The 14,975-nt window shown below is 40.9% G+C and overlaps 1 protein-coding gene and 2 long non-coding RNA genes across 9 annotated transcripts in view; 2 read left to right on the forward strand and 1 right to left on the reverse strand.

Moving 5' to 3' along the window:
* The window catches only part of LOC111247072 (neuronal calcium sensor 1-like), a 76,254-nt gene that overhangs the window by 51,531 nt on the left and 9,748 nt on the right, over positions 1-14,975 (reverse strand). For all 6 annotated transcript variants that reach the window (XR_015328230.1, XR_015328235.1, XR_015328234.1 and 3 more), the window contains one exon: positions 7,602-7,626. Coding sequence is in view for 3 of the 6 variants with exons in the window: in XM_086989957.1 (XP_086846083.1) it covers positions 7,602-7,626 (25 nt within the window). In the remaining 3 variants the exon portion in view is untranslated. The remainder of the gene's footprint in view (positions 1-7,601; positions 7,627-14,975) is intronic.
* LOC111247114 (uncharacterized) overlaps positions 1-14,975 on the forward strand; it is a 51,298-nt gene that overhangs the window by 23,595 nt on the left and 12,728 nt on the right. The gene's annotated exons all lie outside the window — the stretch shown is intronic.
* LOC147758299 (uncharacterized) lies at positions 4,179-7,102 on the forward strand. 2 transcript variants are annotated; one of them, XR_015328256.1, is made up of 2 exons: positions 4,179-4,582; positions 4,662-7,102. It is a non-coding gene; the product is annotated as an uncharacterized LOC147758299 (long non-coding RNA). The 2 variants fall into 2 exon arrangements; XR_015328255.1 differs by having other exon boundaries at positions 4,682-7,102.

A 14,975-nucleotide genomic window follows, 5' to 3' on the forward strand; every position in this document is an offset into this window, starting at 1 on the left:
ATATATATACTAAGCTAGCAGCACCAAATGCAAGCAACACTATGCTTTTCGACCATCCATTACCCGTCCCTCAGAACGAGCTGGGTAGGGGCAATATTCCGTTTTCTAAGTCAACTGAGCGACGGATGCCCCATGAGAACGGCGGAAAACTGACGAGCCAACAAAAATTTACTATTATCATGGTGTATTGTTGGCGGTAGAGTGAACATCGAATATCAGCTACATAGCTGAAAGTTTTTTTCTCTTGGGTCCGCCGATTTGTAGACAGGCCAATGAATGACAGTGAAAAAGGGAACTTAAGAGGCTGCCAATTGAAGCTAGGCTCATAGCGAAGACGGTTGAAGCTGTGGTCGTTAGTGCAATCCATTGGTAGTAGGAAAATACTCCGACAAATGGGAATTACACTTGTTTGGCCTTAATTCAAACTGTCCCAGTCGACTGTTTTGAGGGTGTGATCACAGTTTATGATTATCAAGTTATAAATAGGTTCCGTGAATGCAGATAAAGAACAATCCGCGCGAGTATGTATGTTGCTAAGTAATATTCGAAAAAATTATCAACATACGTTGAAATGCAGGACAGGCAATTTAATGGAAGTGACGCAATGTCCGCCAGAGTCCTTATGATGGGCGAACTTTTTATGTTCGCATGTGTGTGCTTATTTTACACTACGTTACCTTTGACACTGCTTATTCGAAATCGATTTCACGGCTTAGAATAAATCCAGGAAACGTTCCAAACTTCGCTTCAAACCAGACGTCTTGGATCAAGTTTTTGACAGGGAAGAATTGATCTTACTGCAGGAAAATGCGCACTATTTACACCAAAGGTGTGGGTAAAAAAGCTGCGGCCTGTGATTGTCACACATAGGAGTTCGTTCGTGTCGAACAGTATCAAACGTTAAAGTGTATATCAGATACGTTCATGTCCGTTGCGGTAGAGTTGCATTAAGCGTTTAGCGAGTAAGGTGTCATTCTCAAAAGGCTGTATTTATTAGTGAAGGCTGGGCGAATCATTTAGGTTTACAATATCTAGATAGGTAGGATTTACCGTAATAGATCTCAACGTGACAAACAAAACAACGTCAAGAAGCTTTTTACTCTTTCGAAACAGCAGCAGGCTAGTACGTGCTAGTCACTGTACGTAATTACGTCTGCCTGACCAGACAATCGTAAATTCTACGTTCTTTGTATGATTGCATGTCGCGTAATCGAACTAACGTCCATTAAACCGTGGCCGCCCAGCCACATAAAGAAAGTAAGGGCCTAAACCAAGCTCTAGCGCCATGTCCCTTCTAACTGTTATGAACGCAACTATGTAACTAACATCATCCAATCCAACACACGAATCTACTGTAGTAGTCTACTACAGACCTTATCACCCGTTGTATTCATCGTCATAACGCTATTTTGCCCCTATGGCTTAGATATATAATACCGACATTCGTTCATTTGTTCTAATAGAGCTCCTAAATTAGAATATTCTATTGCAATCACCGAACATATCAGCTAGATGCTCGTTGCAGATAAGCTCGTGTACACATACCTGTGGGTGTACGTACGTAGGAACGCCTCTAAGTTTTGCTCGTCCCAGCATCGACGCAACGTCCAAAGGCTCATGCGGATTTGTGCCAGTTTTTGGGCGGCGATGGGTGGATGTTAACGGAAATCGGTCACATATTTGATGATCGATTAAGTAAGTGGAATGACCTTTTTTCACGAATAAATTAACCACCGGCGAATCTTCGCATTTCGCCCCTTAGACGTCAAGGACGCGTCGGCTAAACGTTGCATAGCTTTTCTGTTATGTACATATGCATATGCCAGCCCTTGTGTACATCAATCGACTCGTTCTGAATTAATTTGACCTGCTTACCCGTAGCTTAACATAACATGATAATAATATAACAATAGTGATGCGTAACGGTGAGAGTACTGCTCCTTTATTGCGATTCTCATCACTTTTTATCCAATATAAATGTATGAAACACAACTAGACACTATGATTGCCTTAGTATGCCTTCTATACGTGTACAGGCGGGGCCCAAAGTAGGATCATTGATGGCAAAGACCTAAGACTACATTTTTCTAAGAAAAAATTCGTTTCTACATAGAAAAAGGCTACGTGAAGTTGTTCAGCAAAAATCTATTTCGTTGCTTATCGCTTAGCGTACGCTCATTCCAGTTATAAGCCTGTTTCTTTCTCACTCTATATACTGCACAATGTACCTTTTTTGGCAAAGGCTTTTATTGTCACAATTTCGCCTATAGTATCGAACGCGGTAACCTGCTGGGCCTTTGTGTGCACACATATTCTCCGGTTAGAATGAGACGCAAATTTCCTTTCTCCGCAGCTCAACGCCCGTTGCGGTGCGCGCTACATTGCGTATTGCGATGGCTTCGCTGAAGCCATGGTGCATTGTAGACGTTTCGCCACCAGGTGGTAATTTTATCTTGTGCAGACAGTATAACAGTTTAGATTTAAGTGCAAGCACTCAAAAAGGATAAATTACTAACTATAGCCTGTGTAATATTATTTAGGACCCGCTATTTATGCCTAAGCCTCCTAAACAGAGTCCGAATCCAGAAGACCTAAAATAAACAAGTATCTCGAGGTGCTTTTCTAGAAATCATTGTGTAGTATCGTATTTGCGAGAACGTTAACGTTTTAAACCTATCTAACGATGAGAAACATGAAAATATGATTTTTGTTCTCCATGGCGGAGGCTTGGTTAATCATTAGCCATCGAAGTTTACTTATATGCAAGGAAAAAAGATTCAGAACGTATGCTATAGCTAAATACTTCGTTGGTACTACCTCAGTGAAGCTGCGATTTCACAAAAGCCTTGATGTCATAAAATCTAGAGTACACAAAAAATTTCTGTCAACAAGCAAAACTTTTCACAGCACGCCACATTTTAAACAGCGTAAAAAGATACATTGTAAATTTTTCGAGTGGTTTATTATTAGTGGGCAAGGAACTTTGCTCGCGCAGGCTAATATAGTATAACGGGCTAGCCAAAATAACTAGACATTTAGTGAATCTAACGAATGGATGCATATGCGAAAATTGAAAAGATTTGTTTGACATTAAGGCCATGGCGAGCTTATGGCTTGGCCTGGCCTGTCATCAAGAAACACGAGAAAATCTAGACTTCTCTCGTTTTTTCTGCAAAGCACCTTCTACCCTTATTTCTATAGCATTGATATAGTTCTGCCGAATAAACCGAATCGCCCCACCTCTGCCTAAAGTTGAACCGCAATTATCATAATAGAATTGAACGGAAAACAAGACTCGGGCAGAACAGGAGATTTTTCATTATCGTTTTGAGTTAACATAGTTCTGCCAGCAATCAAATTAACTTTAGATCACTGTGGTCTCTAAAGTAAAAAATCTCTTTGATGCACAGACCTCCGGATCTGTGGTCTGGACATCCGGACCACGGATTTATCGTAATACAGTATTAACACGATTCTAAGGTTTAACAGGTTTTAGAAATAAACCTAGAAAGAACTAGATGTAAAATATTAAACAAGCAGATCTAAGGGTAGTTTCATGACCTTTTTTGCTTCAAAACCTAGTGTAAAAATGGCCTGGCTTCGAACCCGAACGGCCGTAGACAGACTTCGCTTCGTGTTGGAAGCCAGCCGTCCGATGGAACGTTCAATAAACGAATGTAAAACTCGAAACATAGAGGCATTCAAGATACGAGCGACCGTTGTGTTATATAATGTTTTACACTTATATTTACTTAGAGATTTTGTAGCGTCATTAAAGATACTCCACCGCCAAAATTATGACTAAGACTTAAAGAAGTGCACAAGAAAGGTAGTAAAACAAATCTGTCAAAAACACGGTGAAATCGTAATGATAATAATCTAAATACCTATCCGCCTTTCTTTCTAAGACGATGGTGCAAAGTTCTTCTTGCTAGAATCCGCTTTTTGCCTAAGTTTATAACGCCTTCCTGGGAATTAGATAGTTTCTTTCTGTCTGCAATTCATGCTTGGATTTTTACTCCATCAATTTAGGCATAACTTTAAACGAGTGGCAGCAAATACAATGTCATTATTTGCCACTAAAGCATAAAAGTGCCGAGCAATTTACGTGGCTGGCTGTGTTTTACATGACCTTTACTTAGGCTCATTTTCACATGTGTATTTCTTAAAAATAGGACTGTCTCACTACACTGGAGTAGTAGGACTGAATAGTAGAAAATACTATTTTTTAAATTTAATACACATGCGTTGTGTAGTATATGTTGATGATGAAGCGATACATGGTCTCTGTCAAAACTAGCTTCCCTAGAGGCTTATAGTTTCCGTACCGACCAGTCATTATCTAAAGTTGCACTACGTGAATACCCATCGAAAACTTATACTGCGCACGTCGGACGAGGTCACATGATGCACGTTAAAAGTGGTTGTTCGACCCCTGTACGTGCGCGAACACGTACGCCGTAGTCACATCGAACTACGTATACATCCGGAGAGTTTGGGCGTATTGCGTAAAAGAGTGGGTTTGCGATTCTCTAACCGAGACGGTAAAAAGGCATCTATATATGTCTGCTCTTCCATTTCGGTAAGTTATGAAGTATTAATATACGAATGGTGCCGTTAGTCGTAGAAATTCAGCGTATAGCTAGCTAACTAATTTGCAGTTTGGGTCAAATCGTTATAGGAGCAGATGAAAATCGTCGGCATTATAGAAGACAACATTGGTTCGTTAAACATTATCACACCTAACCTGTGGCAGATCGCTAAGAAATATCGACACTATAGCTAACAAAAATAGTAACAATGCTTTAATACAATGTCTATATAGTTATGTTTATAATCCTCAAAGTTTATTTAAATGCTTCGCACCTGTGAGGCCTATGTGTCTAACACTCAACCAGTGAAATAGTGCAGTGTCTCAACGTATTCAACGTTACGTCACGATAGTGGTGTGAAGTTTCATACGTCCCGGTACTATATTAAATATTGCTTGTGTAGCCCCTGATGTTCACACTCAGCAGCAGTTACTGAAGACAGTTATCGTGTACCCCACAGTGCCATCGAATAACCAGCCGTTGAAACTGAATTGTGCCTTCCGCTCTAAAGCTAGCATAATTTTGCAAGCGAATCGTGCGTTGCCTACGTGACAGTGGCGTCATCACTCTCTTGGGCTTTCGAGGTTTAGAACTGGTGGCTCCAGCTAGCGGTATACCCCGGAATTAACAGGAAATGGGTACCGTCAAATTGCTAACCAGTGAGTCTTGTATTGAACGATTTGGTTCGATTTGTGGATGAATCAGCTCTAACGTACCACGTCGCTTTATATTCCAGCTGTGGAATCTCGCTATTATCGGCAGCGTAGCCAATGCAGGCATTAGCGTCCATGAACATAAACACTGAGATAGAAACGTACACTTTCTACGACGGTAAATAGCTCGAGGCCATCGGTTAATTAATTATAAGATGGACTAGGTTATTACCGCCTTCAGAGTGTAAAGTGGGCATCCATTTCGTTGACTGATGAATATGGTGGACTGGCATGCAAAGGCCAACGGACCGTGACGGCGACGACGGCTTGTGGTGCTCTACTTCGGACAGCTTCTTTCGCTGAAGTCGATCTCCAGCATTTGAGTTAGCTCTCCTATGCACGGCCTATACGCAGCCAACAATACTTAAACGACAGCAGTAATGATGTGAAAACCTGGTTGACGCGTTGACTGATGATGTCATATCTTCTGATACCTTTGGTTAAATTTGTAAAGCAAACTTTTCTTTGCACATGACAGTTTTAGCAAAACTATCTCAAGCTAATACATATGTAGTGAAAAAAATATACGTACGTAACTGTGTACCTTAATTCTGCGCTGCAAAAAAAAAGAACTGATGCGTGCATGAGTTACGCTTCGTCGACCGGTAGAAAGACGTATGTGAGATATTTTAGTTCACCTTTAGCTGGCTGCAACATAAAATATGTATAAACCGCTCCATATGTTAGATTTTAAAGGGAACAGTTAGTTTTTAGCATATCGGTATAGACGTATCGATGGATTTCCTCATACGCTGCTTTCTCGTATTTATTCTTGGGACACTTTCTGCTTAATGGAGATGTATGTGGATATGATAAAATTTTTAGGTACAAAAAACATTTCCTGTAAGAATTTTTGAGGTTCGCGTTTACGTATTTGACTTTTGTCCAATAAACAAGACGTACTTATTCTCGAAGTCAATTTTACCAAAATAACATCCAACCTATACATGATTTTTCTCTGAATTCTCCGCTCAGCAAATTGAGGCTTTGAAAGCCAGGTTTTCGTTATCGTCAATTGTCTCTCTCAATGGTTTGCAATGCATGTTTTTTTGCATATCTTAGATTTTCCTCATGAAATCTATACAGACTGTGAAATTGGGGAAATGATAATAATTGACATAATTATCGTAGCTTCAAAACTACTACCATACTATGATAGTTTTCCATATCATTTTATTATTACTATCAAATATTTTCACCATTTTAGAACAACGGGGTCGTTCTAAGATGGTGAAATATAGAAGAAAAAAGTTTAGGACGCTGTTGGAGTGTCTGCACTCAGCATTAATGTATACGTAACTATATATCTCAGTCGCAATATACAGGATCATACAGGTCGGTGCACGGTTCTTTGTCCCGTTTGCAAGACAATGCGGCCGTACATGCCGTAATACCGAACTGGTCTAACTATTGACCAGTTATCAAATAGGAATATCCTCTAGTACAGGTAACATATTGATGACGTTGCACAGCTTCTCTAAGTTTAAGATGGCTCTAATAGGACCACACAACGCTCTTGGAGAACCTATTAACTTACTTCTGTTTACTAGGAAACATCTCGCACGATTGCAGTGCTGTAATAACCATTTTTAAATAACCCGTAAACCTGAAAATGTCCCCAGACAACCTTCACGACTATTGAAGAGATCTGCTCACTCGAGGTTCACACAAATACATTTAAGCAGCTACAGGTAGTGATGATTAGCGGTGGCAAATCGTTATTGTGAACTAATAAATACATTCGATAGATAAAAACACTATATTCTTACATTATATTATACTGTATATAAACACTTCTATGGCCTTGTTTTTTCACGACTGTACTCGTTACGGCCAGGTTCGCCGGCTTGGCAATGTAAGTGTTACAGCGTTATCGCGGCACATTTTTAATTTCAACAGTGTAGTCGACGAAGCAGGCCTTACTGTTGTACTCTGCCAGATAGATTCCCCGCAGGTACGTGTGTGCACGCAGTTGATAGCCACTCAGCTAAGAAACTCTCAGCCTCAAAGATCTTCTGATCCGATCCATTTTAATCTAGCAGTACTGAGACAAAACACGGTGTGACGACCATGGCATGACGGTTCCGTGGACGCAGTTACAATAAATACCTACCCCCGCTACCCCATTACCAGGAACGATCGAGCACAATGAGACCTTTATGCAGATCGATTCCTTAACCACTTGATTAATAGTAAGCAAACTAATCACGCACTGCATCTCTGATATTTATATCAATGACTCTATTAGATACATATAATCTGCAGAGTAATTGTTCAGCGTCAACCGTGTACGTACCATTTTCGGAGTTGTTTGCCGTCGACTGAAAAGCATTCACAGAACGGAAGATGAAGATACGGGTTAGGATCGTATAACGGTTCATCGGTATTCTCTCTATCTGAAGTAAGCTGTTTTTGCTTAATAAACTATATATAAAAAACAAGTATACACATTGTATCTAGTCAGAACAAACCTAACCGAAAATGATACGAAGCTGAATGAGTTAGCTATAATAATACCTTATTGTTTTATAAAAATAGCATTTACTATGTAGCGAAGATTCACTATATTTGAAACCGGCATTTATTTTGTTGGTGTAATTTCATCATCATTTTTTTTTAGTTTTATGCCCTTGAGACTCGTCTTTTGGTCAAACTGAAGACGTTAATAATTCTGGCCGTTGCCTGAACAATAAAACGCACGGGAAAGCTTCTCAAACAAGTATTTAATTCAATGCTTACTTTTAACCCGGTTCAGTATTACGGCGTCGTACGCCTTGCAGGCTAGGCCGTAACATACAAAGCTATAAATTGAATCATTGAAGCTTTTTTCAGGTTCGAATATTCGAACTAGTATTTCTACTATCTAAATTCGAGAAGAGGAGCTGTTCGATAGGTTCGCGGACAGAAAATCAAATGCGCAGCTGATTGAGGCTCAGTTGAGCGTGTGACGGTTTCTACGCATGCAACAAAGCCGTCATGACGAATTCGACTTTCAGGGCCACGCTTATTTTTGCTTACAACCTCCTTTCAGGTTTCTCCTCCGACCTGAGTATGCCCAAAGGCGTATGGCCATGTTTTGAGTAGAAAAAAGGATCCGAGGTGGCATACTCGAGTCGTATGATCGGTTAGCGCTATGGGGTTCTTTGACAGAGTTTTTCTAACGCTAGTTGATTGCAAATTGTTCTCCAGTACTATTGGACAAAGTCGGATTGGTATTGGTAGCGATTTTCCCTGGGTTTAATATGCCATACACCCCTCAGGATCGTAGAATATGAGGTAACACTTGATAAGGTTCGTACCGAACGGTTGCACACTGCATTTGAAAGTAGCGGTTTTATAGCAGTATATGAATAATTGCAAAATGCAATCTTTTAAACGTGCCCCGTTGTGTTATCTATTGCTAGAAAATCAATGAATGAATGACGCACGTGACGTCACGACTAAAATGTTATTGATGCTAGCTACAAATAACATAAACGTCCTTCCCTTAAAACTTGAAAGAATCACAGCTTGTTCAGCTTCTCCATAATTCATCTTTTCTAAGCTGTATATTAAGTTCGTTTTCATAAGCTTCGTATAAAAAGTTATTCCGAAGCAACTGAAGTTACTAAGGCTTGGTTTTTTACTTGTAGTATCTAAATTCTTGTATACAGTTGCGCTAATTTCCTATCGACTTTTATCCCTGACCCTTAAAAGCATCTGCGCATTATTTCGAGATTTTTCCCCACTGCACCCCTCTTGCTAGACCCTAGCACATGCACATGCATTAATCACCCTATCAATAATCATCCCATTCACCGATAAATATGCGTCTTCAGCCTAACCTTAATATTTCAAGCTATAGCTAATCATTACATAACCCATTGTACGCAGAATAAGCACATACAATAGGTTCAACGTTCCTACACGCAACTGTTCTATTAGGTAGAGTTGATTATATTGAATGAATGAATGACTGTACATTGTTCATTCAGAGACTGGGAATCGAAAATTTTTATTCGAGGGTGGCCAAGGCTTGTTAGGTTACGTTTTTCCTGAGATCCGATAGAGGTTTCTTATAAATAGAGGGTTAAGGTTTAGGAAATGTTTGCGTTGGGAACGAGAGCCTGCTTGGTATACTGCGATACGGGCCTACCTCGAGATATAATATATTCTGCCAACGATTCTGTTTGTGCGTCATCGATTCTGCTGATCTGATATCAGTGGTCTTTGATTGAGAGCAGTGGGGTCCCGAAGGGCTAGTCTGGGGAGAAGGAAAAAGGCATCGTAATGTGGCCCTCATGCGCCTTTGCTCGGCATCAAAAGCTGGGTGGCGGTCACTGCTCCATGGCTGTACGATACAAAAGCGATCAAAAATCGCGTCATGTAAGCGTACATAAGACCAGCTTGGCCTCCTGCTCCTGGTGCTACAGACCAATAAGATAGCTTTTGCTGCCAGGCAGACCAGCAAAGAGACAGAGACGCAAGTTATGGATCCTTATTTGCTCTCACCAGAGCCCTTCTATAGGGAAGACGTATGTTGCAGTATGCTTAGCTGTTACTATAGGCTGGCTCTTGTTTACGCAACCTAGGTCAGCCGATGGTTGGCACCATTCTGCTAAGCTTGATGGGGCTGAAACCATGGCCACGAATGCCAAGTACAGGTTAGTGCAAACCTAACCCGTCGTTCCTGGCACAGATGAGCAAAAAGCAAAATTACTGCCTAGTGCAGGCAGGTATATATTACCAGCTGGAGCACAAATATGTATGACGATGCAGCTAATGGAAGTACTATGCAAAATAGGTTGTCGTCAGATTATGATCAAATCCGGCAAAATATTATAGAGGTAAACCACGTTAATAGAGTTGTATTCAGAGGTGCAAGACAATATGAGTTAACGACCAGCATATATAACTGCGGATGTCATATAATATTTAAAGAGTCAGCTTGTTCTAAATCTAGCATTGAATTGCAGCTGGACAATACTACATAAAAAAGTATTGGACTTCTGTTTAGTATATATATATATAACAGGCAATATTCGAAAATCAGTCATCTTTTTTTATTTCAATATATTTCCCAGATGGTAAAGATAGTTTCCGAGTTCGGATCGACCTGGGTTGGGCAGCACAAGTGGCACCCACCATTACGGTTCTAGGCGAGTGTCAATTTTACATTTAGTTCTAATCGTATCACACAACAATTCCTATAAACTGCGTCTAATAAAAAAAAAACAGCGTTTGACACATAGCGGCAGCTCTAGATAGCTCCCCGTTCCCTCCGTTCCCGTCGGGCATGTACGGACGTGGAAATATTTTTGCTGGGAACATGGCAGGTAACATATTCGGTTGAATCCCATTGGTGCAGTAGTCCACCTGCTGCCAATTTGCCTATTCTTATTATAATTCAAATAATTTTTACTTTTTTATCACGCTTCTCTGCGAAAGTGAAGCATAGCATATATTATGATGCGCATCCTTTAGCTACCTAGCCATGCGAATAAGAAAGATACGTTACAAATCGTATTACTATTGAAATTTATTCAGGACGGATATCGCCAGTCATTGACCCAATATTGAGTTCGTGATAAAAAGCCATTTTATTACGCCGAAAACGGACTTTTTTTTGTCGTGACGTAATCTGCCTTGATTCGTTTGGGTGACTGACAATCGTATTACGTTTGTTTTTGATTATTTTTGTGCCTAGCAAGGAGCTGGAACATTCGTAAGCCAGAATCAGATCGATGTCTTTTTGGCATGAAAGGAACAAAAGGAAAGCCATACTTTTTTATTTAAATAAATCATATCTAAAAGTAGAAATAATCACTTTACACTTTATTTTATCAGAACTATGATTGATTAATTGCTTACATCGTCACATATTTTACGCGAACAGGACCAATATTACGTAGATCACGATTGTCGTCGTATATTCTACTGTCGGAATCTGCTAAAGGACGAGTATTAAATGAATTCTCTCACAAAACTTCTATCTCCATATGGAAAAGGACTGTGACTCACGAAGCATGGTAAAAATGGCGGATAGCTACACAGGGTTTGAAGGACCTTTGGAAACACTGAAATGTGTGGTCCAGCGTAAGGCGACTGTCTTGTTTTTCCTTTATGCCTTCCATAAGTCCGAAATATTGAAACCACCATTATGCCTACTCACATTGAGAAAGCGGTCCTCGTTGATAACAGTCCCTATCCAAATACGTCCTCTCTATTTGTGAGGAAAAGACCAAGTTCCGAACGAGGAAGCGAGAACAAACACACGCATCTAAAACAAGGCATAACCACGTTTGCTATTAATTGATATCGGAAAACTGAACCTATCAACTTAAGTATGGCGGACAAAAAAAGATTCCTTTACACAATATTCTGAATATATGGTTAGCGCAGTTTCCAAAGGCCACCATAAATGAAAACCGTCTAGTAGAGCCCCGCTGTTAAAAGTAAAACTCCTCTAGTAGTGTTTACATTCGATTGCTTTGGCAATAACTTCGTATAGCAGCTTGCGTGCCCTTTAATCTCGTGTAAGCTAAATAAACCCTTAGGTAGGATGTTTACGTCTTACGTTTAAAGGTCCATGAGGCTCCACGCGAGATACGTGCTTTCCGTTTCTTTTTCTTCACTCATGCTTCTTCTTACCATGGTTTTTTGCCATTTTAAGTAACTACGAGGTTCCTCGGAAGCAGCTGAAGCGGTATTGAAGGCAAAATTGGAAGATTTAGTTAAACACCAAGTTTTACGGTCATGCACGCGTCATCTAGCGATCGGACCCATGAAGCGTCTATCATAGAATAGATTTCTCTTCGCTAAGCATATTTTAGCGGAGCATGTCAACATCCAGTCAGCGGTTCGGCCATTTTTTGTGCCATCCATGACATAGTGGTAAACCCGGGTAACCGGGCCCAGGTCCTGCTTCCATTAGTAGTTCGCTTCAAATTGACCATCGAAGGCAACCGCCGTCATGTTGAGTAACGGTGCTAGCGAAATGTACTCAGCCAGAATTCGACGCTCATATAGTACATATCACCAACATGACCCAAACATGTAGTCATGTCGATGACATGCTGTGGACAAACGAAGTGCATGGCTTGAGCGAATTTACAGCGTTAGGGCACGATATTCGCTCAGTCCATAGGCCGCTTTTGAATGCCTGTCCCCAGCTGTCGAAACAGCCAAAAGATACTGGTATTTTGCCCAATACACATCATTTATTTACTGCTTCCAGCTTACGTGGCAGTAAGAACTTCTGATGGACATGCGGAGTAGTTGTACGACCCATCTACTAACTACTACGCCATCCACCGGCGTATAGATTATGGCAGCCCAGCACAAGCGTGCACTGAACTTTTTTGGTTTCTAATTAGACCAGGGGACGACATTCAATATGTAAAGCACTCCTGTGTGTCGGTGTGGCCTCTACGGTTATACTAGTCCATTGCGTGAGGCGAGGCAGTCGGTTTTGAGGAAAGGAGAAAGTACGGATTAGAGCTATTTTCAAAAAGTTTTTTTTCAAGGACAATGAAGGTGGCTGGCGCAGCTGCAGAAATAGACTCTAGCCGGCAGGTGGTTGAATCAATAGTTTCTTCGTGTGTATTTTTTCATGAGGGTAAGATACGAGTCCTTCCTTCGACCTCTCTTAATATAGCAGTTCGAATAGGTAACCTGAGGTCACATTTACAAGGGAAACGCACAAGGACCGCCAACCTGCTGCGCCTACCATGTACGTGCCCTACTCTAAGGATTAAGTGCAAGGCCGGGACCAATTGAAGACGTTGTTAAGCCTTTTGTTGAGACCCGGAAGTTTATGGCTCGGCGCCTCGATACTGCAAGACTCCGAAGCGTTTGCTGAGTTCAGACCGTAAGCTTCCTTCTAAGCTCTGTTTCAAAGTGGCAGTACAAATTAAAATATGGGCATAACTTGTCAAAGGTAATATGGATGACCTTTGACAAAGTCAATGGTAGTTAGAAGCGGTCGATGCCCTCGGTCACAAAATGATATGCTAAAAAATGGAAGAGAAATCGTCCCTTTATTTCCAGAGAATACATATTCTACGTAAAAGAACACCTATGCAGTCATTTAGTCGATATATCCGGCTGTTTTTTTTTCAGAGTAGTACGCATTAGTTTCATCCTTTTTCTTGGATTCTTTTTACAAAGAAAAATATTTCAACTTCTACAAAAGGTCTGCCATTCACCGATCGACAGTACCGATCGCATGACGGTACGCATCTAGGTCCTTTCGAGCTTACTTCTTCCCTTTGACGGTTTCCAAATGACTACTTGTGGCTTTCTGTGATATGTTGCCAACTGCCAGACATGATAAGACTAGCACTACGAAATTTATTTCAATATTTACTAAATAGAAAGGTAAACAGAAGAGTATCGCAAGTGAGATCCCTTTCTATGAGCGTACGCCGTTACGGTTAGAAGTTGATGTTTATCTTTATAAATGCTACATGGCATTAATCAGAGGAAGTATAATTGATGAAGACTGATACTTGATGATTGTCTGAATGGTTTTAATAATATTTTTCGTTAAACATGATATAGCTGTTCTTCGTCTCTTATGAGTACGCGCAAAGTTATTTCGCTGACACCACCATACGTGAATTGCGTGTTTTGTTCGCCGGAAAATAAAAATTTTCTTGTACCACGTATGACGTAAGCTGTACTTCCGGCCTCCCAGCTACGCGACCTCAAAACGCGTATTCCTCTATTGGCATTGTTGGTTTACTCCTCACTCTAATTGTTAATTGTGGATAGGCTTTATTTGTTAGAAATATCACGGGCGAAATCTGCCTGCATTTCCGGACTCAAACGGGAAATAGACCTATGACACCAGCCGCGATACCGTCTCAACTACTATCGGAACGGTTCTGGAATTAGTCGACCGTAGCAAGGGTGAACCGCAAAAATAGCGGTTAATAAAATCGATTATCCATATCTCTGATTAGTTTCAGTATTTCATCAAAAGGGTAACTAAGTCATGTAGGACCTGTGTGGCGAGCTTGTTTTTCCCATGGCGGAGCGCAAATAAAAGCGTAGAAATCGGGCCTTCAAAGTTGACCCGTGTACGACAACATGGCCGGACCGTTTTTGTCGTTAAAAGCCGGCCGTGACAGTATTAGCTTCGTCGTTGAAAGCACGTTCTGGAGTGCGAAACAAACAAAATTGTCCTGCAATAGGGGAAGAAGAAGGTGACGTTGCCTAACTTTATACAGGAATATGCGAGGAACTGTTTTCACAACAAATCGGCGCCACGGCTCTTTTCTGATGTCTCGAACCATTATCTTTTTGCAATGGATAAAACTTTTGGTACTTTCAAAGTCAGTACAGCCTTAAGAAGAGTCGATTGGGCGTTAGAAATGGAATGGATATCCAGCACGACTCCAATCGACAGCTCATTTCAAACAATAGGCTACTTTTGTTAGCATATTTTCGCCACTCGTGCACCAGGAGTTTTTCCTATTGACCTATGACTCGGCCAACCTGTAGGGTTTCGACATGCAGCATTAATGCAGCAGCAGAAGCACAGTCTATTCTAATGGCTTGACAGACAAGTCTGTCGCGTTTATTGCCTGAGTGACGACCGACCTTTAAGAATCGCCCTAAGCTGACGATAATGAACTCGGGCAATCTTTTGACACCAACTGTTGCCTATACTCCGAGTAGAAACGAA

This window comes from Varroa destructor, unplaced genomic scaffold, assembly GCF_002443255.2.
Source record: "Varroa destructor unplaced genomic scaffold, Vdes_3.0 BEIS01000001.1, whole genome shotgun sequence".
In the NCBI taxonomy this organism is placed as follows: Eukaryota; Metazoa; Arthropoda; class Arachnida; order Mesostigmata; family Varroidae; genus Varroa; species Varroa destructor.